This window comes from Macrobrachium nipponense, chromosome 2 (genome assembly GCF_015104395.2).
Source record: "Macrobrachium nipponense isolate FS-2020 chromosome 2, ASM1510439v2, whole genome shotgun sequence".
Taxonomy (NCBI): Eukaryota; Metazoa; Arthropoda; class Malacostraca; order Decapoda; family Palaemonidae; genus Macrobrachium; species Macrobrachium nipponense.
This window is the reverse complement of record NC_087201.1, coordinates 93,901,342-93,927,731: the sequence shown is the minus strand read 5'-3', so window position 1 is coordinate 93,927,731 and position 26,390 is coordinate 93,901,342. Positions and strand designations below refer to the sequence as shown.

Below are 26,390 nucleotides of genomic sequence, written 5' to 3'. Positions count from 1 at the left end.
ACCAAAATGCTTAAAATTTATATACTAACACATGCATAGATATGTATATGTATCATAAAATCCACACGAGAAGGGAAGTGAAAACCGGGACTTGGAACAAGTACTTTCGTAGTTTAGTATGCTTTTCCAAATTCACAGTGTGAACTTGAAAATGTAGAATAAGCTACAAAAGTACTTGATCCAAGTCCCAGTTTTCACTTGCCTTCTTACGTGGATTTTATGATATTTTCAAGCACACAGACTTCTGTGTTGTATTGAATATATATTTATATATATATGTATATATTTTTTCCAACATTAATCATTACCCTTAACCACAGATAGCTTCAAAGACAAGAAAGGGTAGTGATAACTGCCACAATCACACTCAAATGGCTGTATTGTGGATGAACCTCATGCACTAAAACTTCCAGAACACTAACTGCTGTTTATGATTACACAGAGAGCTTACCAGTTGTGTGTGGAATACTTCTACGCACAGTATGCCATACGCCACTCTCACACTCATGCCCAGTTCTTCATTCATTTCTCCTTGGATTTCTGAATTGCATACCTTTTTCACCAACCCTTTGTATGTACTCTCTTCTTTATATGAATCCACACCATCTGAAGATGGAGTGATGTGATTCTTCTCGTATGCAACCCCTTTACCATTCATACTCTTTTCACACCAGATTCTTTATGTAAACAGTAATATCCATAGCTGTCCCCTTTCTTTCATTCACATTTAACATCCCACCATCACTTTCGTAGAGGAGAATTATTTTATAATCCCTTCATACATTTTAAACTTGGATTTCATAAAAACATAATTTTCTAGAAATCTTTTGCTCATATCCTGCCACCTTCCTTACTTCACGTATTCTGTAGCTTGTATCTGTCATCTTACCATTGTTTGAATTATTTTCCCCCAGATACCTATAAGAATCTACAGTTTCCATTCTGTCACCATCTTCATTAACAATCACTGCTCCATCTTCCTGGTTTTCATTTGCCCTTATAAACTGACTCTTGTGTATGTTATCTTTCAAAGTTCCCATCTCAGGAACGTTTTCAAACCCATTAGTCTGCCGTTTCTTTCCACTATTCCTTGTCAGCATCGGATCTTTTGTGAACATCAGCTATTCCACACTATATTCATCTTATCCCAAAGCTTAGCACATACTCTCATCCTGTCTCTGAGGTCCTGCATTGCTTTGTCCATAAAGATATTAACTGCTGCTTAGACATAACACCATTGCCTCAGTTCAATTTTGACAATAAACCAGTCAATCTCTCTTTTATAGACTAACACACAATTCACATTATCATTCAGCAGTGCCCCACTTCTTTCTTCCAGATTCAACAAATTCTCAAAGTACTCTGACATGGAATTGGATTTATTTCATACAGCATCTTTTCATTTGCTGTTGATATGGGGCTGTATCAATTTCATACACCATCTTTTCATTTTCATTGTATTCTGAGAGCCATTCATCTATTAACCTTTCTCCCTTCATTTCCTTGTAGAACTTGTTCCCCCTAATGTCCTCCATTACCTTCTCCCATCTTTTTTTTTCACCGTATGCTGCCAATTCTTTCTCACCTTGTTAACCTCCTTATCCATTTACCTGTGCATTCACTGGTTCATTGCTTCTGTAAAATTCTCATTTTCCTTATCCTGCCATTCTCTCCCTTCAACCCACAAACGCTACCTTTCAAGTATATGACCCAGTTCTGGAATTTTAATGCTCCTCCTATACTAATTCAACTTTTGCCTTAAGCACTAGCTTATTTTTCTTATAAATATATCCTTACATACTTTTGTCACTTATCCTTAACAAACTCGCTTAGTGCTACATTTTCACCCCATGCTCTTCAACTTTTACTTCTATGAATTTCATCTCTCACTACAACCAAATAATGGTTATTTGTATAACATGAACTATTATTATATACTAATCGGGAAGAAAACTTTTTATGAACGATGGGTCACCATATTCAAAGCCAAGGAGTGTTTGTTATAGTGCACATTCATAGTGATTGTAATTGATGGGTTGCATTAAAAATTGATGTTTTAAGTTAAAAGTTAAATGTATATTGTTGATTGATAAACAGTAGGGAATTTATAACATCAGCAAATTTTTCCAGACTTAGCAAGATCCTAAAGTAAAGTAAGCACAAGTTAATCTCATATAACTACCATGGTAAATCATATGAAATTGAAGGTGTCCATGAAATCAGAGATCTTAATTCGGCCTCAAAAAGCACCTAATTGCTGTATCTCTCTTGTAATGTGAAATCTTATGCAATCAATGTTTTCTTGTATTTTGATATTGCAAAAATTGATTTTACATCAACAGTGTATATTTCATTCATGTTTAAAATACTCTTAATACGTTAATGTGTGATTATGTTCAGTTTGTCAACATCCTTTGGTGGAGTCCATATGAGAGGCACAAAGTAATAATGATAGGTAACTAGCTTTCAGTTTTTGGTGATTAGTAAAATGGTAAAATTTACATAAAATTAATATAAAATTGTTAATTTGGTAACATGGGATATTTTAGTTTTTTGTTAAGTTTTGCAGTTGGGAAAGAGTAGCTGCCTCTTTGACTGTTTTATTGACATTATCATTATGAAGAGAGCATTTTTGTTTCATCTCTGTGTCACTTTACTCTTTAAATCTAAGCAGTAGATGCTGGGAAGTGAGGGCTTATTCGTTAGCGGGAAGGATATAGTACATGGGGTTTCTGAAATTGTATGAAAAAAATTATTTTTAGATAGATACTGTGTGGTCTTGTATAGAACTGTTTAAAGTCATAGGTATGTAAATTAAGACCATCATATTTTAGGCTCAGTATTGGACACTTTAAGACTATAGCATTTATATTATAGTTAATATATTATCAGAATTTGCATAAGATATTTTGATACTAACAGAAACAGCAAAACTTTCATCTGTGTTTTTATTATATGCTTAGTAGGTTTGAAATGTTTTAGTGTTTCAGTAGTAGTTTCAGATATACATATTAACAGTAAAATGAAACCAATTTAAATACTTCATATAACAGTGATACATTGGCAGATTATTATTATTACAGGCAGTCCCCGGGTTACAACGGTCTCGGCTTAGGACGTTCAGAGGTTAAGGCGCTTTTCAATTATATTCATCAGAAATTATATCCAGGGTTACGACACATGTTCCAGGGTTACGACACCTACAACACTGATCTGGCAGATGAAATATGACACCAAAAATGCAAAATAATCAATATTTAAAGTTTTTTTTATGAAAAATGCAATAAGAATGCAGTTTACATAGTTTTCAATGCACCCAAAGCATTAAAAGTAAGGTTTTGTACATGCAACTTCCCCGGCAGATATATACTTAGCTATAGTCTCTGACGTCCCAGACAGAATTTCAAATTTCGCGCCACACGTTACAGTTAGGTCAGGTGATCTACCCTCCAGCCGCTGGGTGGCGGAACTAGGAACCATTCCCGTTTTCTAATCAGATTTTCTCTGTCGCCGGTTCCAGCAACACCCGTTGTTGGTTCCTCCTGGTTTGGATTTTGTTTTCGCTTGCCGTGGATCATTTTTGGACTGTCTTTTGGTGACGTATTGGATCGTTGGCTTGGCATACACTTTTGTGGATGCGCGATGGACGACTGTAAGGTGAGGCTACCGAAGGGTTCGGTAGATCCTCACACTGTATGCATGAGGTGTCGGGGGAATGATTGCTCTATTAATAATTCTTGTGCTGAATGTGAGGGTTTGAATGAAGAAGAATGGAAGTCTCTTTCTTCTTATCTGAGGAAGTTAGAGAAGGACAGGGTTAGGAAAGCTTCATCTAGAAGCTCCAGTAGGTCTCGTACTAACGAGCTAGTTGAGGATATTTTAGACCCTAACCCTAATGTAGTTGTTGCACCTTCTCCTCCAGTTTCAGCCCCTTCTCCCTTCATCGAACCTGCGGATTCGTCTTCTGAGATGGCTGACATGAAAGCCGCGATTCGCAGGATGGAATTGCAGTTGCTTACAATGGAGAAAGGTAAGAGTGCTGTGGAAAGGGATTTGTGCAGTGTTCCCAGTGTTCCCAGTGTCTGATCAGCTCCGCAACGCTCCCAGGTCTAGACCTCTTCCAATCACCCAGGCCCAGTGGAGGAGGAATGTCGAAAACTGTAAGGAGGTTGTAGAGAATCCCCACCGGTCAGGCGTCCCTTCGGCAGGTCCTGTTGTCCCGACCCAGGCTGCCATGGATCGCCACAGAAAGGCATCCTTCGGAAGTGCTTTTCTTCGTCCGATTCGTCTTCCCCGAGGTGCGGATGGAGTTCGGCTGAGGAGTCGCGCCCTTTAAAGAGATCCTGGAAGGCTCCCAGCAGTGTTTTGGACTCCAGCCCGGAGCGCTTCCCTGAGGAGTCTCCGTATGACACGAAGAGAGCCAGGAGATTCCAGGACAGCCCTTCTTCTCGTTCGGCTCTTCCCTCTTCTCCGAGGCCTCGCTTGCCTTCTCCTGGAGGAGATCAGGAGAAGTCTACTAAGCTCATTCTTGTGGGCCTTCAGGAGCAACTGACGACTTTGATGGGCTCTTTGGATAAGGATCCCCCTCGTAGGAAGGACATCGCACTTCCGGTCAAGAAGTCAAGACCTCTCTCTCGGACAGAAGATCTCCCTTCTCGCAAGAGACATGCTTCTCGGGACAGGAGCCCTTCTCCGAGAAGCTGTAGGCGCTTGTCTCCTGACAGGAGCTCCTCTCTCCGCAAGCGCTCCTCTCCAAGCGGGCGCCTATCCCCTGTTAGGTGCTCTTCTCCTGCTAGCCGTATGTCTTCTAGCAGGCGTGCTCCTCATGGTAGGCGCGCCTCTCCTAGCAGGCGCTCTTCTCCTGCCAGGCGCTACTCCCCTGGCAGGTGCGCTTCTCCTGACAGGTGCTCTCCTCCTAGTAGGCGCGCCTCTCCTCACAGGCGCTCTTCTCCTGGCATGCGCTCTTCTTCAGGCAAGCGGCTTACTCCTGGTAGGCGCTCTTCTACGGACAGAAACGCCTCTCCTACCAGATGTTCTTCTCCCTGTAGGCGCTCCTTTCCTGTCAGGCGCTCTTCTACTTCAGGACGTGTTCCCCCTGGCAGACTCGCAGGGGAAGTGGCCTCTTCTCAGGAACGTCTTCGAGCGGCTGTGGAGGAAGACCTGGAGGACGTCTCGGAGGAGGAAGCCCCCAGAGCCGTGGGTTTGTCAGATTACAAACTTTTAGCGACCTTTTGGTGCAGGAGATTGGAGACTCCCTTAGCCCAGCTGCTCCTCCTTCTCCCCGATCGCTTTTCTCCAGAACCAAGGCCTCGAAAGGATCCTCCTTCCTCAAGATGCATCCCACCATCTCTATGAAGAAGGCCTTGCAAGGATTTGGGGAATGGCTACGGTCAAAGGAGGAGGCAGGCAAGACGGTCTTTTCTTTTCCTCCTTCCAAGCTCTCGGGGAAACCTGGCATCTGGTACGAGACAGGAGAACCGATGGGGTTGGGACTCCCATCATCGGCGGACGCGGACTTCTTCACGTTGGTGGATTCCTCCAGAAGACATTCCCTGGCTGCTGCTAAGACGACGTGGGGCATGAACGAGTTGGATCATTTCCTCAGGGGACTTTTTAGAGTGCTAGAAGTCTTCAACTTTTTGGACTGGTCCCTTGGGGCTCTGGCGAAGAAGACTCAAGATCCCGAGTTCCTAGGACCGGAAGAACTCAACAGCATACTGTCTTGTATGGACAAGGCAGTTAGAGACGGCTCGGGGGAGATTGCCTCTCTCTTTGGAGCAGGACTTTTGAAGAAGAGAGCGGTCTACAACTCCTTCCTCACTAAATCTGTGTCTCCTGTTCAAAGAGCTTCTCTTCTGTACGCACCCCTTTCGAACCAGCTGTTCCCACAGAAGTTGGTCAAGGATATTTCCCACTCCCTGGCGGAGAAGGCAACTCAAGATCTTTTGGCACAGTCGTCTAGGAAGGTGAGACCAGCAGCTTCCTCCACCAGGAAGGAGAAGTTTCCTGCTCAGGAGCCCTTTCAAGGGGACCCTTCCCAGAGATCTTCCTTTAGAGGCCGCAGACCCGAGAAGCGGGGTAAGTCGTCGATCAGACCCTTAAAGAAAGCCAAGTGAGAATCAAGTCCTCCAGACAACGGTAGGTGCCAAACTCCTCAAGTTCGCAGAAGTCTGGGCAAAGAGAGGGGCGGACAGCTGGTCCCTCTCTATTTTGAGGAAGGGATACCTCATCCCCTTCAGAGAAAAGCCTCCCTTGACAACAACTCCAAGGGAGTTATCAGCCAGGTACAAGGACCCTGTTTTGCGACTGACCCTTCTTCATTTGGTGGACCAGATGTTGGAGAAGGAGGCCATAGAGCCAGTTCAAGATCTCCACTCCTAGATGACTGGTTAATTCGTGCCGAGTCTAGGGATCGATGTCTGGAGGACTTAGACTTAACTTTGAAGATGACCCAGTCCCTGGGACTGTTGATCAACTGGGAGAAGTCCCAGATGGTTCCCAGTCAGAACATCGTCTATCTTGTGATTCAGATGGATTCTTGGGATTTTCTAGCTTTTCCATCCCGGGAAAGAAAAGTTTGATGCTTGGAAAAAGTGACACCCTTCCTAGGAAAAGAACGGTGTTCCGCGAGGGAGTGGATGAGTCTTCTGGGGACACTTTCCTCTCTGGAGCAGTTCGTTTCCCTAGGAAGACTACACTTACGGCCCCTTCAGGTCTACCTGAGGCAGATATGGGACCAGAGTTCGCAGGACATAGTGAACACCTTCCCGATCCTGGAAGGGATCAAAAAGGACCTCGGTTGGTGGCTCAACCCACTAAGACTTGACGAGGGAATGTCGCTGCTAAAGCCAAACCCGCGCCTAGTGTTGTTCTCAGACGCTTCAGAGTCGGGATGGGGAGCAACACTAGGGGCGAAGGGAGTGTCAGGCACCTGGAAGAGGGAACAGGTGACCTGGCACATAAACAGAAAAGAGCTAGCAGCAGTATTTCTGGCCCTTATAGAGTTCGAGCCAGAAGTCATAGGATCAATAGTTCAAGTAAACTCGGACAACACCACAGCTCTGGCATACATAAGGAAACAGGGAGGAACTCATTCCTTCTCCCTGTATGAAACAGCAAGGGACCTGTTGCTGTGGCCAGAGGAGAGAAACATTAAGCTACTAACCAGGTTTGTGCAAGGGGAGAGGAACGTGAGGGTGGACCTGCTGAGCAGGAGGGATCAAGTCCTCCCCACCGAATGGGCTCTCCATCTGGATGTTTGCCAGAGGAGGCTGTGGAATCTTTGGGGCAGACCGAACTTAGACCTGTTTGCCACACACTGGAACAGGAGGCTGGACAACTATTGCTCCCCCATCACGGATCCGAGGGCAATAGCTGTAGACGCCCTCCTCCTGGACTGGGCAGGACTAGATGGGTACGCGTTTCCCCCATTCAAGATTTTGGGGGAAGTACTAAGGAATTTCGCTGCCTCAGAAGGGACGAAACTGACTCTGATCGCTCCCTTTTGGCCTGCTCAAGAATGGTTCACAGAGGTACTGGAATGGATGATAGATTTTCCCAGATCCCTTCCACTCAGGAGAGATCTGCTCAAACAACCCCACTTCGACAGGTTTCACAAAAACCTCCCCGCTCTCAACCTGACTGCCTTCAGACTATCCAAAGACTTGTCAGAGCGAGGGGCTTTTCGCTCAAGGCTTTTAGGGCTATCGCCAGAGGCCGTAGGACTTCTACCTTGCGAGTCTACCAGTCGAAGTGGGAGGTGTTTAGAAGATGGTGCAAGACGCAGAAGGTATCCTCATCCAATACCTCTGTGACCGATATTGCTGACTTCCTTCTCTTTTTAAGGGAAGATTGTAATCTAGCTGTGCCAACAATCAAGGGATATAGGAGCATGGTGGCAGCGGTTTTCAGGAACAGGGACCTGAATATCTCTGAGGATAAAGACCTTCATGATCTTATCAGATCTTTTGGAACCGTGAAAAAGAAGACCTCTAGGCCCCCCAGTTGGAACTTGGATGTTGTCCTGAAGTATCTGATGTCCAATAAATTCGAACCTCCTCAAGCGGCTTCTTTCAGAGATCTTACTAGGAAGTCTCTGTTCCTTATGGCTCTTGCGACTCCTAAAAGAATTAGTGAGTTGCAGGCTTTGGACGGCAGAGTGGGGTTTAAAGGGGAGTCAGCGATCTGCTCCTTTAAATCCTTATTCTTAGCCAAGAATGAGAATCCCTCTAAACCCTGGCCCAGAAGTTTTGAAGTAAAGGGGCTCTCATCTCTAGCGGGAAAGGAGTTAGAGAGATCCCTATGCCCTGTCAGGATCTTGAAATTCTATTCAGAGAGGAAGAAGAAGCTGAAGGGCAACCTAGAGAGTCTCTGGTGTTCAGTCAGAGATCCCAGAAGGCCTATTTCAAAGAACACACTGGCGTTCTTTATGAGAAGTATCATAAAAGAAGCACATCTGGCGTGTGGAGAAGAGCAGTTTAGGCTCCTTAGAGTGAAAGCTCATGAAGTGAGGGCCATTGCTACATCTCTGGCCTTTCATAAGAATATGTCGCTGCATGATCTAGTTGCGTCTACATTCTGGAGATGCAATTCAGTGTTTGCTTCCCACAATTTGAGAGACGTTAAAGTGACGTATGATAAGTGCGTCTCTTTGGGGCCTTACGTATTTGCGGATTCAGTGCTGGGACAGGGAGCTGAAACTAAACCTTTTTAATTTAGCTATTCTTAATTTTAAGTTGATATTGTGTTTTTATGGTTGTTTGGAAGAGGGGTTAGGTTGTACCCCCTTTCAATTGTTAGTTTTAACACGAGTTAGAATTGGTCAGGTGGTTGGGATTGGTATTGTGCTCCTTGAAATTGCCAGAGGTATAGGTTCTGTCATGTAAGTGGGTTAGCCCCCATTGACAAGATCCAAAAAGGTTCTGTCATGTAAGTGGGTAAGCCCCCATTGACAAGATCCAGAAGAGCTCTCAGTCATAGGTCACTACCTCACTGAAGCTCTTGAGGCAAAGCAGACTCATAGACAGTATCCATGAAGTCTTCTGCCCAATCAGGTATGAACCAAGGTTTTTATAACCTACAACATATGTTGTTTCCTGTTTTTTATATATTTATTTAGCTGTCTCTTACCCTCCACCAAGGGTGCCAATCAGCTAAGTATATATCTGCCGGGGAAGTTGCATGTACAAAAATGATATTGTTATGATACAATAAAGTTTTGTACATACTAACCCGGCAGATATATATGGTTAATGGCCCGCCCAACCTCCCCTCAGGAGACAGGTGGAAGAGAAAATCTGATTAGAAAACAGGAATGGTTCCTAGTTCCGCCACCCAGCAGTGGGAGGGTAGATCACCTGACCTACCTGTAGCGTGTGCCGCGAAATTTGAAATTCTGTTGGGGACGTCAGAGACTATAGCTAAGTATATATCTGCCAGGTAAGTATGTACAAAACTTTATTTTATCATAAAAATATCATTTTTCTTAGGATTTTTGACGATGTTCCAGCTTACAACGATTTTCGGCTTACGGAGCGTCTCAAGAACGGAACCCCCGTCATAACCCGGGGACTGCCTGTATATTATTATATGATATTGCATATTATTATTCAAAGAAAACTCATAATCACAGGAGTCAATATAATGGGAAAGTAAATCTACAGTAGTATGAGTGTTTGATTGTGTTATTCAAAGGGAGAGCAACTAGCCCACCAGTGGCAGGTTCTTCTAGGTCTTTTGTCCTCTTTTGAAAACTGGTCCCTCGTGGGCATCTTCACATTCGATCTCTGCACTGGAGACTAAAGGGGTTTTGGTCCCAGCAGGAGACTTCCCTCAGCTCCAGGTCCCTCTGTTGGCAGAGGTGAGAAGCGACCTTCTGTGGTGGTTAGACGACCAGAACCTGACAGTGGGAGTTCCTCTTCATTCACCCCCTTCATCATCCTTAGGACAATCTAGAAGTGTACACCTTCCCCCGTTCTGTCTGATCTGTCATGTCCTGAACAGAGTGATGGATCCCAAGAATCTCAGGATGAACCTAGTAGCTCCTTTGTGTCCCCAAGCAGAGTGGTTTCCAGATCTTCTATCTCTTCTTTCAGTGGTACTGACAGAGATTCCCCCTTGGCACAGCCTTCTCTATCAACCTCATGGGGAGAAGCACCGCCAATCGGTAGGGTCCCTATCTTTTCATGGTTAGAGACTGTCCAGTATCTCTTGTGAGGGAGAGGTTTTTTTCACAGGGCTGTGCCTCAAATGTTCAGCTACCTCAGAAGATCCTCATCAGTCTTGTACCAGGGCAAATGGGCTGTCTATTGTGATTGGTGTCATCAGCCAGGTTTCTCACTTCTCACCACTCGAATTCTGTTCTGCAGATAGTGGACTTTCTGATCTTTCTCAGCACAGAGAAATGACTTTCTTTGTCAGCAATCAGAGGCTAAAGGGCTGCCTTGGGATTATAGTCCTATGTCTGAAAGATGTGGACATCTCTTCATTCTGGGAGATCTCTATGTTGTTCAGGAGCTTTGAGCAATCTTGTTCACCTAGGGAACTCACATCTCCTACATGAGACCTTACTCTAGTTCTGAGTAGTCTCACTCGAACTCCATTCGAACCCCCTACGTCGTTCATCAGATAGGGAACTGACTTTGAAGACAGTTTTCATTCTGCCTTTGGCTTCTTCAAAAAGAGTTGGAAAGCTCCATGGTCTAGGTTATGACGTAAAACACACCAGGGGTTGGGGGTCCGTAGCTTTTGAATTTGTCTCAGAATTTGTGGCTAAGACTCAAAATCTTTTCTGTCCACGATGACAGATTTTCCTCTTTCCATTCCTTCTCTGAAGGATTTGTAATAACGATTCTCAATGTGTCGTAGATTTTTTTGTTAGCACAGGCCGAATCAAGAAAGAAGTGTCCAAAAATACCATTTTTTCTTGGCTACGTGAGGTGACTAGGCAAGCCTACTCCTCATCATCAAGTTCTATCACTAATACTGTGCATGCAAGAGCACATGACATCAGAGGAATCAGTTCCTTCCTGGCATTTAAGAACTTGTCTGTTCAAAGGATTTTGGACACTTTTTCCTTGGTTCCGGTGGTGGCTGCCCAGCAAGTTGTGTAGCTAATCCAGTGCCCCTGGAGGGACAGTTGGTATCTTGCTTAAGATGATTGTGTGGAGGAGAGGATAAGTGAGATGATTGGTCTCTTTCTTTCCTTTTTTTCTCTCCTTCATTCCTGTGGGCAGGTTGAAGAATAAACATCATATGCTGGAACTGGCTTGATGCAGGTGAGCGTTGACAGCCATACTGTTAAAGCACGTTATGTGTTTCATACAATATACAAATCTGCTTCTCGGTAGCATATATGTACTCCTCTCTCCAGCAAGGGGAGAAAGGAGTGGTGACAAACCCTTGGCTAGTGGCAACAATGGTTTGTTACTTGAACTTACTTGAACAAATATAGTTCTCTTTATCTTTCATGTATTCAAATCTGGACATATTACCACATTGTATTTACTCCCTGTACACTAAGTTTTAGATACCCATATACTGTATCTAATATGTCAAAGGCATAGCTACTGTTCTTTAGAACTCGCATTTCTATGAAGAGTGATCAGGTGTGCCGAACCTCCAGTCGGTTCAGGATTCTCATACCTCCCTTCAAGTGTGAGTCTATCCTAATGTTAAGATCAAAGGTTTGTTCCGCATATGAAGAAATACCAAATTTTTTATTAACCCTTAAACGCCGACTGGACGTATTTTACGTCGACATTTTTTGTCTCTCGGGTGCCGACTGGACGTATTTTACGTCGACATACAAAAGTCTTTTTAAAAATTCGCGGAAAAATACTTTTAGGCCTACCAGCCAAAAACTCTTGAATCACGCGCCTTGGGGGATGCTGGGAGTTCACGGATCAAGGTGTTGTTTTGCTTACAATCGTTACGCAGGCGCGCAAGCGCGAATTTCTTTCTTGCCGCACTAAAAAGTATCTGTGACACATCTCTGAAATTATTTCGTCACTTTGACATAATTTTTGTACCATTTTAAATTAGCCGTTACATGGAGTATTATATATGAAAATGTGCGCGTTTTTATGAAGAATACAACAAAAAAATACTCATGATTGTAGCTTTTATCAATTTTGAGATATTTTCATATAAATAACGATAAGTGCCAAAATTTCATCCTTCGGTCAACTTTGACTCTATCGAAATGGTCGAAAAACGCAATTGTAAGCTAAAACTCTAATATTTTAGTAATATTCAATCATTTAACTTAATTTTGCAACTAATTGGAAGTCTCTAGCACAATATTTCGATTTATGGTGAATTTATGAAAAAACTTTTTCCTTACGTCCGCGCGGTAACTCTTCCGAAAAAATCATACATGCGATTGTGGTAATGTTTGCACCATTTTAAATTAGCCGTTACATAAAGTTTTATATATGAAAATGTGCACAATTTCATGCACAATACAACTAAAAACAACCCATGGTTGTAGCTTTTATCAATTTTGAAATATTTTCATATTAAAAATGATAAGTGACAAATTTTCAACCTTCGGTCAAATTTGACTCTACCGAAATGGTCGAAAAACGCAATTGTAAGCTAAACCGCTTATATTCTAGTAATATTCAAGAATTTACCTTCAGTTTACAACAAATTGGAAGTCTCTAGCACAATATTTCGAATTATGGTGAATTTATGAAAAAAATAACATTTTCTTTACGTCCGCGCGGTAACTCTTCCGAAAAAATCATACGTGCGATTGTGGTAATGTTTGCACCATTTTAAATTAGCCGTTACATAAAGTTTTATATATGAAAATGTGCGCAATTTCATGTAGAATACAACGAAAAGTAATTGAAGGTTGTAGCTTTTCTCATTTTTAAAATATTTGCATATAAATCACGATAAATAGAAAAAAAAACCACGTTCGGTCAACTTTAACTCTACCGAAATGGTCGAAAAACGCAATTGTAAGCTAAAACTCTTACAGTCTAGTAATATTCAGTATTTATTTACTCTTATCTTGAAACAAATTCGAAGTCTCTAGCACAATATTTAGATTTATGGTGAATTTAAAAAAAAATCTTTCCTTCCCTCCGTGCGCGGATTCTCCGCCACAAATCTCCGAAATGCATACGTTCCATTCTCAGAATATTTGCTCCGTTTCATATTAGGCATTTCATAGAGTTTTATATATGAAAATGTGCGCAATTTCATGTAGAATAAAACGAAAAATATTTGAAGGTTGTAGCTTTTCTTATTTCCGAAATAATTGCATATAAAAAAAATATATATAAAAAATTCGACATTCGGTCAACCTTACCTAGTCAGATATGGTCGAAAACTGCATTTGTAAGCTAATATTCTTACAGTATAGTAATATTCAATCATTTGTCTTGATTTTGAAAGAAATTGGAAGTCTCTAGGACAATATTTAGATTTATGGTGAATTTTTGAAAAAAATATTTGTTTACATACGTGCGTTACGAATTAATTCATTATTTTGTGATAATATTTTCTCTGTGTTGCTTTTATCGTTTTACAATGTGTTATATACCAAAATGATTGCAATTTAGTGTACATTACAACGAAATAAGAAGTAACTCGTTACCTTTAACCGTTTTGCGCACAGCGCGATTTGAATACAATTATATATGAAATTTCGTTTTTGCGCTATCATATATCGCATTATTTATATATGATAATGATATATTTTTCATTTCTGATGGTTGCATACTAAACTTCAGGCAATGACAAAAAAGGAGCCAAAAATGAACTCTTAATCTTGAAAACTAAGCGCGCTGTGATTTTTTGAAAAAAATATCTTTTCCACTTCCGCGCTCACTCTGAAACACTTCCGGCACACGGGAGACATTTTTTTTTTTACCGCTTCGGCGTTTAAGGGTTAACTTGTATTTTTCATAGCTAACAAACCTTAGGTCTTAATTTTGACTGCCCACCTCTAGCTGCCCCTCTTGTAATCCTGGGTTGGAAGTAAGACTAAATGTGTCAAGGGGTTCAAGCGTGGTCGCTGACCAGCTTCCACCTCATCTACGCTTTAGATGCCAGATCCCACAGATTCCTTGCATATACAATTTTTTATTGCTTTTAACTAGTTTCCAGCTGGTACCAGAAGATCATCCCAATGTTAAGACCTCAGGTTTGTTAGCTATGAAAAATACAATAAAACAATTGTAATTTTTTCAATGGTTTAGGCACCATCCTCTAGTTTTGTATTTGTTTGGCTGATATTTTAATAACTTTTTTATAGAATTTATTACTTGTGCATACAAGATGTTGCAGGATTGTTAACTCCCTATCCTTTGAATTGATTCAAACTAAACTGAAATTTTTATTTCTGAAAAATTAAGACTTCAGTAATGTTGTGGCACAATGATAATTCTAATCTTTTTCTTTTCAGGTGATTGACAAACTTAGGTTAGATGAAGTATCGCGGTCACATCTCTTTCAAGAAGTACGTTGTATGAAGCTGGTTCAGCATCCAAACGTTGTTCGTCTGTATGAAGTTATTGACACCCAGACCAAACTGTATCTTATTCTCGAGTTAGCTGATGGTGGGGACATGTATGATTATATTATGAAGTGAGTAATGCCATGAACCTCTTTGTACAGCATGTTAATGTGTAAAGTGCTTTTTTTTTTAATATGCATCTGGATAAATATGAACCATTATGTTTTACATCTGATATTAATGTAAACAGACAGGAACCCATTTGGAGCACCACTGATGGTCACTGAGTGGAGATAGTAGAGCAAGTTTCATTTACTGTCTCAGATTCATTCTGCTGAATAATATGTTTTATTTACTTTAAATGGCCATAAGATTTTGATATCCTGTAAATGGCAGTAAGATTTTGATATCCTCTTGTCACTCTTCCATTTACTTTTTATTAATCTTAAAGTACATATTCTACTTTCTGAGCATAAATCAGAACAGATACCACATGATACCTGTTGCAATTTTGACAGTGAATACTTTTTTTTTTTTTTACCTCATTTAGAGGGTATAATTGGCTCATGAACAAAAAGATGTAGTTTCAGTCCCTCATCAATTACACTTTATTACTACAAACTGTGCATCTATAGCAGAAGAAAAACATCTGCAGTTTGTAGGTTTTGGATGAATAGGAATCTGTGTTTTTCTATGTAGGGAAAAATTGTGCCAAAGGCACTTTTAATCTGCAAGAAATTTGGGATATCATCCATTTTTGTTTTACTTGAATCATACAGCTGCACTCCTAAACTATCCTTAAAATAAGTGAGCTCAAGTTTGTACTTGGGCTTCTTTGTTTTCTCATAGCATTCTTGTGATAAGAATTGTCTATTATTGTTGTTATCAAGTTATTTAACCAATTCCTGCACTTACATTGGATTTGTGAAATGATTCATTTTGGATGGGGGTGGGGAAATAAGAGCAAGACAAACCATAAAAAGTTGAATGGGTTGGTAGGAAAAGAGCAAAGTGAATGAATGAGAGATAAAAGATAGAAAATATTGCAGTTGTGGTCTGAATGGAAATTGCTAAGAACCTTTAACAGTACCTGCAGTGCTTCATGAGAGACTCACTGTAAGGCAACCACCAGGGTGGAAAAGTAAAGGATTTGAATAGGGTAATATTTTATGTTGCTAGTAGAGACTTCTTTTAAGTGAATTTTATACCTTAGTTTCATTTGCTACTAGTTTCGCCTTTAGTTTGTGTTTTAGAGTTTGAATGTCTGTCCTAATAGCCATTGAACACAGTGAACTTTCTTGTATTTTTTTTTCTAAATCCAGAATTGTTGACTTTATTCAGCATCCTGATGGGACATTTCATGTTAGTAATTTTGGAGTGATGTAATGATCCTCTGTGTACTTATTAGTGCATGAAAAGCATTAGGGAAATATATATACTGAATCATACAAAGTTTTTAAACCAATTTTAATATTACCTCAGATCCCAAAGAGCCATATTTTATTTTATTTTGAGTTTTTCCTATAATACTCTGTGTAATGATAAAAACTTCACTAAATTTCTGCAGTGTCCACATTGCTGGATCTTATTTTGTGTCTTGTCATAGTCTTCATTTTCTGCTCTTCTTGATTTAATTAAATCCTCCACTTTGCTTTTTAATAAAGCTATAGTTTATAGCCATCAATATTTTCTTTTTTGTTAGTCATATTGGCAAGTTTTTCTCTGCTGACTTACTGCCACTCTAAGAATTTTTGTAATTTTCCAGGAAAATGCCTGGGAAGCCAATGCCTGGGAAGCCTTTAAATTAATTTATGATTTAGTCCATAAAGACTTTCAGCTAGCAATAATTTTTCCTGGTGTTGATTTGTCAGTTGATCTCTTTAGCAAAAGCTATTGCAATAATGAATGATTTCCAGCACTGCATGCTAACCATTATTATTAGGCATTTTAGCCAAACCAATGAATTAAAATGCCTTACCATCATATGGATCACCATTCCATATGTGCGGATTTTGGTTGACCTCAGTGATTATTTGAACTCCATCATTCACAGGTGTTCATAGGCCTTACACAAGGTATGCCTCTGGTTGAGAGGTTGCATCAGTGAGATTTTACTGCAGATTTGCTGTACAGTGGTTCCCTCGTATTCGTGGGGGATGCTTACAAGACCCCCCGTGAATAGTTAGAACCCGCGAATAGTTGGAACCCCTATAAAAACGCTTAAAATCTATTTTGTTAGTTAAAACTCAAGAAAAACCCACTAAAAATTTATATACCTGGTTTTTTAATAGTTTTTTCACAAAAAGTGGATTTTATGATGAAATTGATAAAAAAAGGCAGGAATTGTGGATATTTCTCATAGAAAAATACTGTGAATAGGCGAATTTTCCACGAATAATGGGGGGGGGGGGGGGGGGGGGAAATGTTCCAGAGAGAAATCCGCGAATGCAAAAGTCCGCGAATCCGGAGAACGCAAATACGTGGGGTCCACTGTATATCGCTCTTCATGTTTATTCTGTTCATCTTTGCTTTTTCAGCTTGACATCTTCCAGACCAATCCAGTTTCTTCACACTAAAATCTTGTTTGGAAAGGAAATCCTTTCTTACACTCAATTTTCAGAAATCTAAAGTGAGTGTGTTAGTGACTTCAATATTGGCAGATGTAATCTTTCCAAAAGTTTTGTACATTTTAAAATTTAAATCAGTTCGGGGATTTGTGCAACCATCCGCACTTGCAATAAGTGGAACTTGGATTTAGTTGTTCCCTTTGCTGAAACCTTTGTAAAGGCTCAGCACATTCTTTTGTAACACTTTACAGTTCACTGAAGCATATTTCATGTTCACATCTTTAATCCACAAATTTAATCCTTTTTTATGTGTTAAGCAGATACAATTGATGTATTGATTCTCTTTGGCTGGACAGATTTGGCAGCATCATTACTTTTGAGTTTTAGTGCTGGATTAAGAGACAAAATACAAAATTCTGTACAAACATACATATCATTACCATAATCTTGTATACACTGCTCTTTACAAAGGAAATGCTACAGCATGAATGACCTGTGAGTGGGACATGAAGCTTGCTGAACAACAGACAAGGCGTATCTGTTACCTCCTGGGCTGGTGTCTATGTGCAAAATTTAGTCAAGTTTAAGAATTTTTTATTTTAATTTTTTTTTTTTATATATTTGATATTTTTAAGTCATGGGTAACTGAAACAAATATACATCATGATAGTACTTTCTAAGGTGCCATTTATATGAAGCCTTCAGTTGATGTTCTGAGTGGACAGACGCTTTTTTGAGTGCCTGCTTTTAAATTCCTACCTTATGCTTTCTAGATACCATGATCCTCATAGAAGCCCTCAAATGCCTTGAACTGAAGTTCTCTGGTCTTAGTGGGTAATAAGTATTCAACACTTTACTGAAAATATCTTGATAATTAGGGAAATTTGTGGAAGGCTATCAAAGGCCTTGCAGAATGCAAGCTTATGAAATATTTGAATTCTTTGGAAATCCTGTATGTTTATAGAGAATTCATTGTTTCAGAATAAATATACACAGTATATTTATTATTTATTGTTTTAGAATAAATGTACACAATATATTTGTGACAGTATGTTTATAATTTAATGGTTTAGAATAAATGTACACAGCATGTTTGTGATAGAATGTTTATAATTTATTGTTTTAGAATAAATGTACACAGTATGTTTGTAATTTATTGTTTTAGAATAAATGTACACAATGTTGAACTCTCTTGAGTTACTGTAATATGTGAGAATGAATACTGTATTGTGATTTTGCTCTCTATAGCCACTGTATGAAAATCATTATGAGCTGTGAAGATGAGATGATCAACAGTCCTAAACCCTAAGTTCTAAGTGCGGAGCCTCATATCTTCAGGTTTTTATGTACATTGCCCTTATCTTGTGCAAATGTAAGCTTGGTGTTTGATAAATAAATTTTTTACACATTAGTATAGAAAGAAATTTAAATGATAAAAGTAATAAATTATATGAGCACTGTAGACCCCTGCTATTCGCGGACTCGCCTTTTCGCGGATTTTTCTATTGACCATATGTAACCCATTATTTGTGGAATGAACCATATGTACCCATTATGTGGAAAATTCACCTATTCACGGTGTTTTTCAATGAGAAATATTAACAAATTACGTACTGTATTTTCATATTTTTGTGACTAAATGCACTTTTTGTGATAAAACTTGAAAAACTCAGATACAGTGGTACCTCAGGATACAAAATTAATCCGTTCCGAGGTGACCTTCTTAACCTGAGTTTTTCGTTTCTTGAACCGCATTTTACATGTAAATTGCCTAATTCGTTCCAAGCCCTTTAAAAACACCCCAATAATTTTTTATGATAAAGCTAAATTGACCAATAAACAATGAAATACAACAATTAGGACCATTCAATACCTAATTTAAACTACATATATACTACTACTAATATGTACTACATACCTGTAAATAAAGTGTATTAGTGTACATGGTATACAAGAAATACTGTACGTACATATGTACATATGTAGTAAAATGTGGAACCTTACCTTTCGAGTGAGGCGATCTCCCAAGTGGCGACAGAGGAGGAGGACAAATGGCAGAAAACTTGTCTGTACACTTAATTTTACGAAACACATTAAAAAGTGTCAGGAAACATTAACACTAAACTTTACGAAATACATTAACAAAGGGCACAAAACATTAACACTTAACTTTACTTTTTTTTTTTATCTTTTTTTTATTTTTGCATTTATTTTTACTTTTTTATACTTTACGTTTTTTACAAAATTTCAATTTCTTCACCACCGAATGGATGCCAGTTCGTTTACGGAATTTATCAAACCACCCCTGAGAAGCTTTGAAGTCTGGGGTTGCCGTCGATGTCCCTTCTCCTCCGTCGTCTTCGGCCTGGGCAATCAAACCGCCGAAAATAGCGCTGGCCTTCTGGCAGATTGCCGTCTCGGTTATCGTATTGTCAGCGATTTCTTTGTCCTCAATCCATAGAAGAAGCAGCGTCTCCATCTCATCATGCACGTGGCTCCTCTTGTTGGACAAAATAGTCCCGCCCTTGGAAGGTGTAGCTGCTTTGATGGCTTCCTTCTGCTTAAGGATGGTGCCTATCGTCGACAGATTTCGGCCATATTCCTTAGCGATCACACTCAACCGCATGCCAGCTTCATACTTCTTGATAATCTCCATTTTTGTCTGCATAGAAAGCATCCTCTTCTTTCCGTGAACTTCAGCAACTTTCTTGGGACCCATTTCTATACTGTACGTAATTAAGTTCTCACACAACACAATAAAGTAGTACAACGAAATCACTAACATGAATTTACCTTAAAAAATGAAATTGTATATGTGAACGAACAAATTCTGGGTGCGTACAATAACGCTGGTGCGAATCAATGGCTGAAGAAGAACACCTTTACATAGAGCACGATGGGAGAATCTCGGGACTTTACAGCAACAACCTTTCGTAACCTGAATTATTTTTGTATGTAGAGCCAAAAAAATCTTCGTATTTGCTTTCGTAACTTGAATTTTTCATAAGCTGGGACTTTCGTATGTTGAGGTACCACTGTATAAGCATTTTTTTTAGAGGGTTTTTTCAGTGTTTTAAGTATCAAAATAAGCAGTTCTAAGCATTTCTAGAGTAGCTTTAAGCATTCTCAGATTTTAGCTATTTGCGGGGGCATCTGCTACCCATCCCCCATGAATACAGGATGTTCAGTAACCTATTAAATGGAAAATTATTGTCGTTTATGCAGTTCAAAAACTTTTTAGTAAGGAAGTACACACAGGCAGTCCCCGGGTTACGTCGGTCTGGGCTTACGACGTTCCGAGGTTAAGGCGCTTTTCAATTATATTCGTCAGAAATTATTTCCAGGGTTACGATGCCTACAACACTGATCTGGCAGATGAAATATGACACCAAAAATGCAAAATAAACAATATTTGAAGGTGTTTTTTATGAAAAATGCAATAAGAATGCAGTTTACATAGTTTTCAATGCACCCAAAGCATTAAAAGTTAGGTTTTCTTAGGATTTTTTATGATGTTCCGGCTTACGACGATTTTCGGGTTACGACGCGTCTCAAGAACGGAACCCCCGTCGTAACCCTGTGACTGCCTGTAGTTGATTTTTAGTTATACTTTAGTCAGTGTAATATTTAAATTCCATCCAAATTTTTTTTACTTTCCTTTACTGCAGTTTTATATTTGGGTTCTATGAAGGTATATTCTGTGTTGAAATTATATTTTGTAATATCTCAGCATGACCACCACTCCCATGGCAATAGTGTTTCAGTAACTTTTTATTCATGTGGTGTCACAGGTTATCAACTGTTTTCTTTATTCTGGATACCCATTAGGGTCTGGCAATACAGAATAGGAGACACATGAACCTATCAATGTATTATTCATTGTGGTTCTACAGTGACTTAATTAAGTTGGGTCTGGCTGCATGATTATTGTGCCTTTACCGGTTCAGAATACCAGCTCAAATAACCACTCTATACACTTGAAGACTTCTTCAAAGGAAACATTTCTGAAGAAAGTTAACAATATACACACCTTTTGGGTGCCATGCAACAATGGCCTCCCCAACCTGTCAAGGAGGCATTCGAATGTATTATCTCTCGTACGAATGTTGGATTCAGGTCAGCCTGCTTGCCAGAGACCCCTTTAAGGTCTGTGGACAGAGTATCTTCCCAATTCAGATGGAGATCTCAAAAACTTTTCCTGGCATGTGGGACCCAGACTCTTTAAATACAGTCACATTCTCAGGATTAGATCTACTACGGATGTATTTTTATGATTGGTATTGTTCCTTTATGTGACATCTCTCCTTGCTTGTAAAGTATTTTACTACTTACATGTACTACTACTACTACTACTACTTCTACAGTGGTACCTCGACATACGAAAGGCTCAACTTACGAAAAACTCGAGATACGAAAGCAAATACGAAAAATTTTACGGCTCTACATACGAAAATTGCTCAAGTTACGAAAGGTTGTTGCTGTAAAGTCCCGAGATTCACCCGGACCACCAAGAACAATTTTAAAACTCCCGCGCCGCCAACTGAGTAAACTCGCCACCATCCTCCCGCTCTCCCATTGGTTCCTGAGGCTAGTCACCCCATAAGATCCTGCTCTCCTATTGGTCAGCATCTACCCCTTGTGCTTTAAGTATTCTATTGGTAAAAGGATGCTGTAAATTGAAAAACTTATTCATGCAATACATTTAATAAAAAAAGCATTAGGTAAAGATAGAATAAAGAATAGAAATGAATGGTTATTATACTGTTTGGTAGTTTGAGTAGTTGAAGAGAGATAATGAAAATTTATGTCTTACTGTGTACTAGGAAAAGTGATTGCTTGGCGATCATTCGATACTCGTAAGTGCTGGATGTAAACAGACGTTTGGAAGCTTTTTTTTTTTTTTTTGTTTATTATAGTTAATGGTTACTTAATAATTATTTGAAATGAGTACATGCAATAGATTTAATAAAACAAATTGTGAATTAGATATCATAAAATATAAAATAAATCAGACCGATATCATATGTATTTTTTAGAATTCTTCTTCTGTTTTAAAATTACGTTACATATATGTTTCATTATAGCTGTCAGTAACTCGGTATCTCCATTAGGTAAAGATAGAATAAAGAATAGAAATGAATGGTTATTATACTGTTTGGTAGTTTCATAAGTTGAAGAGAGATACTAATGAAAATTTATGGCTTACTGTGTCCTAGGAAAAGTGATTGCTTGGCGTTCGTTTGGTACTCGTAGTCGTAAGAGCTGAATGTAAACAAACGATTGGAAGTTTTTTTTTTGTTTGTTTGTGTATTATAGTTAATGATTAATTAATAATTATTTGAAATGAGTACATACTGATTATTTATACATTTTACTGGCATATTCTAAGCTTTTAGCTTCTTAGGTTTAGATGTCAGAATCATAGACTAGGCTACAGTAGCAACCGCTAACATAGGCTAGACTTATTGCTAAGGGACAAGTCTTAATATATGCAGTAAAAATGGGGTTGAACATTACATGCAGTTGAATATTACTCAAGTATGTACAGTATTTTGCCTTTTTGGAGTCATATTTCTTCCGTCGGATCGGCGTCGTAACCCTAGAACATGTTTTGTAGGCCTGGAGATATAATTTATTGGGGTGTTTTTGGAGGGCTTGGAACGGATTAGGCATTTTACATGTAAAATGCGGTTCAAGATACGAAAAACTCGTGATACGAATGCCGCCTCGGAACGGATTAATTTTGTATCTCGAGGTACCACTGTACTATTGCTTCTACATGATCTCCCACATTTTATTATTATTATTATTATTATTATTATTATTATATTATTATTATTATTATTATTATTATTATTATTATTATGATAGCGTTAATGATACAGTAATTGTATATAGTACATGTTATTTTGAATAAGTCTGGGAACTTAGCTTTTTATCACTAATTTGTTAAATATCTTGTTTACAGACATGATCGAGGGTTAGATGAGGGAGCTGCTTGCAGGTATTTTAGACAGATTGTCCATGCAATCAGCTACTGTCATAAACTGCATGTAGTCCACCGTGATCTGAAACCAGAAAATGTTGTATTTTTTGAAAAACAAGGTGTGGTCAAACTCACAGATTTTGGCTTCAGCAACAAGTTTTGTCCTGGCCAGAAATTAGAAACATCTTGTGGGTCCTTAGCATACTCAGCACCTGAGATTCTGCTTGGTGATTCATACGATGCACCTGCTGTTGGTAAGTTTGTCTGATGTCACCTGGTAATTAAATTTTCCAAATAAATTTTCAGAGATGTTCTTGCTTTCTTGCATGTTTTTATTCTATTATGATTGCCAGTTTATTATGTGTGAAAGGACTTTTATTATCATATGGCTCTTATTAATTTCTCTTTGTGTATGTTATGTAGACATCTGGTCGTTGGGTGTCATCCTGTACATGTTAGTATGTGGGCACGCTCCTTTTCAAGAAGCTAACGACAGTGAAACCCTTACTATGATAATGGACTGCAAGTACACCATCCCTGAATATGTTTCAGAACCCTGTAAAAAGTAAGTACAAAATCAGATGAACAGTTTGTAAATGTTTTCCTCTTCTTTCATTACCATTTTTTCTTATCTATCCTTTCCATGATAAAAAGTATTATATAATTGTCTCCCTTTCCTTCTGTACAATTTTTAATTCCTTTTCAAATTACATTTACATATGAAAATTTCTTATTACTGTAGTTAGCTTGTGAAAATTAGGGGTTATGGACAATATTTTCATGAATAATAACTGTTTCATCGTATTTCTAATTAGATTTTGTAGGATTTGCCATCATGTGTATTTTACAAAGATAAGCTATACTTCAGCCGGCATTACTTTTGACAGATTTTATTAGCAGCAGCAGCTGCAAGATTTTATCTATAAGAATATTTGCTGTGGCTGCACATAATTTACTGTGTTAAATAGTCAGTTGTAGGTCACAGCATGTAAGCTGCTCCATAAAAAACCATTCAGAAAGAAGATTGCTTGTAGAGATACAGTAGTATTAGAAAATCACCAAAAGCATTATATATATTAGATATATTAGTGAAAACCCTGTGTGCAGGTGGCACTAACAGTACTAAGTGCATAGCCTATTGAAATGGTAAGGAAAGTACACAGTCAAAGATCTAATGCAATGGTTCCCTCTACATGGTGAGCAAATGGCATGAGAATTTATTTTGACTGCTGCAGCGGATGTGTATTCATTTGTTATTTTCTTTCTGACTTTGTTTCTTACAAAATAAGACATTCTTTGGAAGCTTAAATGCGATTCAGTTTCTTGTGGTTTATTATATTAATGGTTTATTATATTATTTATTATAAAAAGACCTAACAAGACCAATGATTTCTCACAAAAATACTCACCAAAAATGTTAGGTTATGGGAACAGTTGTCTAGATCCCCCATTGAAATCAGAATGGATAATAAGAGACAACCCACTCTCTCCCAGAGCTCTGACTGGTAACAGTTGAGACTAGGTTGGACAGTGAAACCTTAAATCAGAATGTTGTATGGGCACCAATATCTGCCCCGGAGAATGATACCGATAACCCTTGGCAAAACACCTTAATGTGCATCTTTTCACCAGATTAAAAATACCCCATTAATAAAAGGAAAACTGATTGTGCTCAACATACAGAATTTTGGGACAGAGTGGCCTTTCCCAATGAAAGCCGTAGAAGCAATCATATTAATGGAAGCCATAGAAGCAGCCTTCCTCTATTTTTATGGAAAATATAGTACAATAATTTTACAGAACCAGTAACCTCTTTGGTAGGCATCAGCCTTCTGTCTCATTACTTTTGAAACAATCAGTCATGTGAAGGTGGAATTTCAGAATTTTGTGATGAGTAGGAAACGAGTTTATGGCTGAAATAAAGTCGTTTGTCTCCACCATCCCAGCAATTTGGGACCCCTACAAGAAAATCTCAGGACAGCCATGGCTGGATTGTAAGCTAGGCTCCACTTGTTAAAGAGCTTCCAGAGTCTTCCAGAACAATGTTCACTGAAGTAGCCAAAACACTTTTGTCGATCCAATTGAGACCACTCTGCAACTTCCTGGAGTGTTGCAATAAGGCTTGAGAGGCAGCATTGTTGGACTCAACATTTTGCTCCCCCAGTGTAACCTCCCTTTGCATTCTTCCCCTATCTATTGGGACCCATTTTGAAGAGTCTGTTGTTGTACAACTTGTTAATTGAGCCCAACAACAGTTGCACTATATATACTGTTTTTGAAAAAGGGAATCTGGGAAACAATACCCTTGAGAGTTTCCTCTTCCTTACCTAGGAAAGCTTGGTGTGAATCAGAGCCCTACAAGCCTCCAGTCATTACTAAAGAACCCCTCTGACAACTGAAGAATAACAACAATAGCATCAGCACCCCTTTCAAAGCAGATAAGATACTCTTACCAGGGAAAAGAAAAGTAAACAAAAATGAAGTGGACTGTATACTACAAGGAAGGGAAGAGGGGGAGCCCAATAGGACTTTCATGGTTGAGGTTGTCTTTTACAGTATAACATGCAGTGAAGCCCTCCCCTTGGGGCACACAGTATAATTTTCAACTGACTAGAGCAGAGGTCCCAAACTCCCCCTCTTGTAAAGTAGTTTTTTTGCCTTCAAAACCAGCCCCTTTTTAATAGGGGCCATAGAGAGAGACAGCTTTATTTGCCACCACTCTTCAGCATCCCCATAAAGCATTCCTCCTGAAGGATGGTTCATGACCCATCAAATTTGAACAAACATATTTTTTACATAAATTTTTATATATACTGTGAGTTCAGGAATAATTTTAAATTTGGGTGTCGTAATTATCATACAAATTCAATATTTTTATTGTATGATTGCCGTATTTTTATAGCAAAGTACTAGTATGCACTTTAGTTTATTTTGAATTAACATTTTGTCACGCATATGTTGTAAAACTTATTCTGTAAATATAATAATTTATTGTACTTGCATTATTCAATTTACTTTCCTTTCTTCATTATAAAGAAATGTTTTATTTTACATGATTTTCCATGATTTTTAAAGAATCTTGTAAAAGAGTCAATACTGTTTATTGCAATATAGTAAAATTATTTCTAATTATGATAGATACCAAACCCATTAGCTCCTCTTTTGCACTGAAATTATCTCAGATGTCTCAAACCCCCATAAATGAGACACATCTCTGTGTCAGGACCAAGATCTTGCTGATGCAAAGAGTTTCAGTCTCAGGTGTGTGTTTGTGTGTGTATGCATATACAAAACCAGGGCTGTGTACATACTAGAAATCATCGCCAAGGCCATATTAATTAATGCTTTACAATAATAACAAGAGCCT

The 26,390-nt window shown here is 39.0% G+C and overlaps 1 protein-coding gene across 9 annotated transcripts in view; it reads left to right on the top strand.

The window, feature by feature from the left end:
* LOC135220794 (SNF-related serine/threonine-protein kinase-like) overlaps window positions 1-26,390 on the top strand; it is a 493,239-nt gene that overhangs the window by 362,115 nt on the left and 104,734 nt on the right. For all 9 annotated transcript variants that reach the window (XM_064258293.1, XM_064258292.1, XM_064258297.1 and 6 more), the window contains 3 exons: window positions 14,420-14,601; window positions 23,006-23,277; window positions 23,447-23,588. In XM_064258293.1, the coding sequence (XP_064114363.1) occupies window positions 14,420-14,601; window positions 23,006-23,277; window positions 23,447-23,588 (596 nt within the window). The remainder of the gene's footprint in view (window positions 1-14,419; window positions 14,602-23,005; window positions 23,278-23,446; window positions 23,589-26,390) is intronic.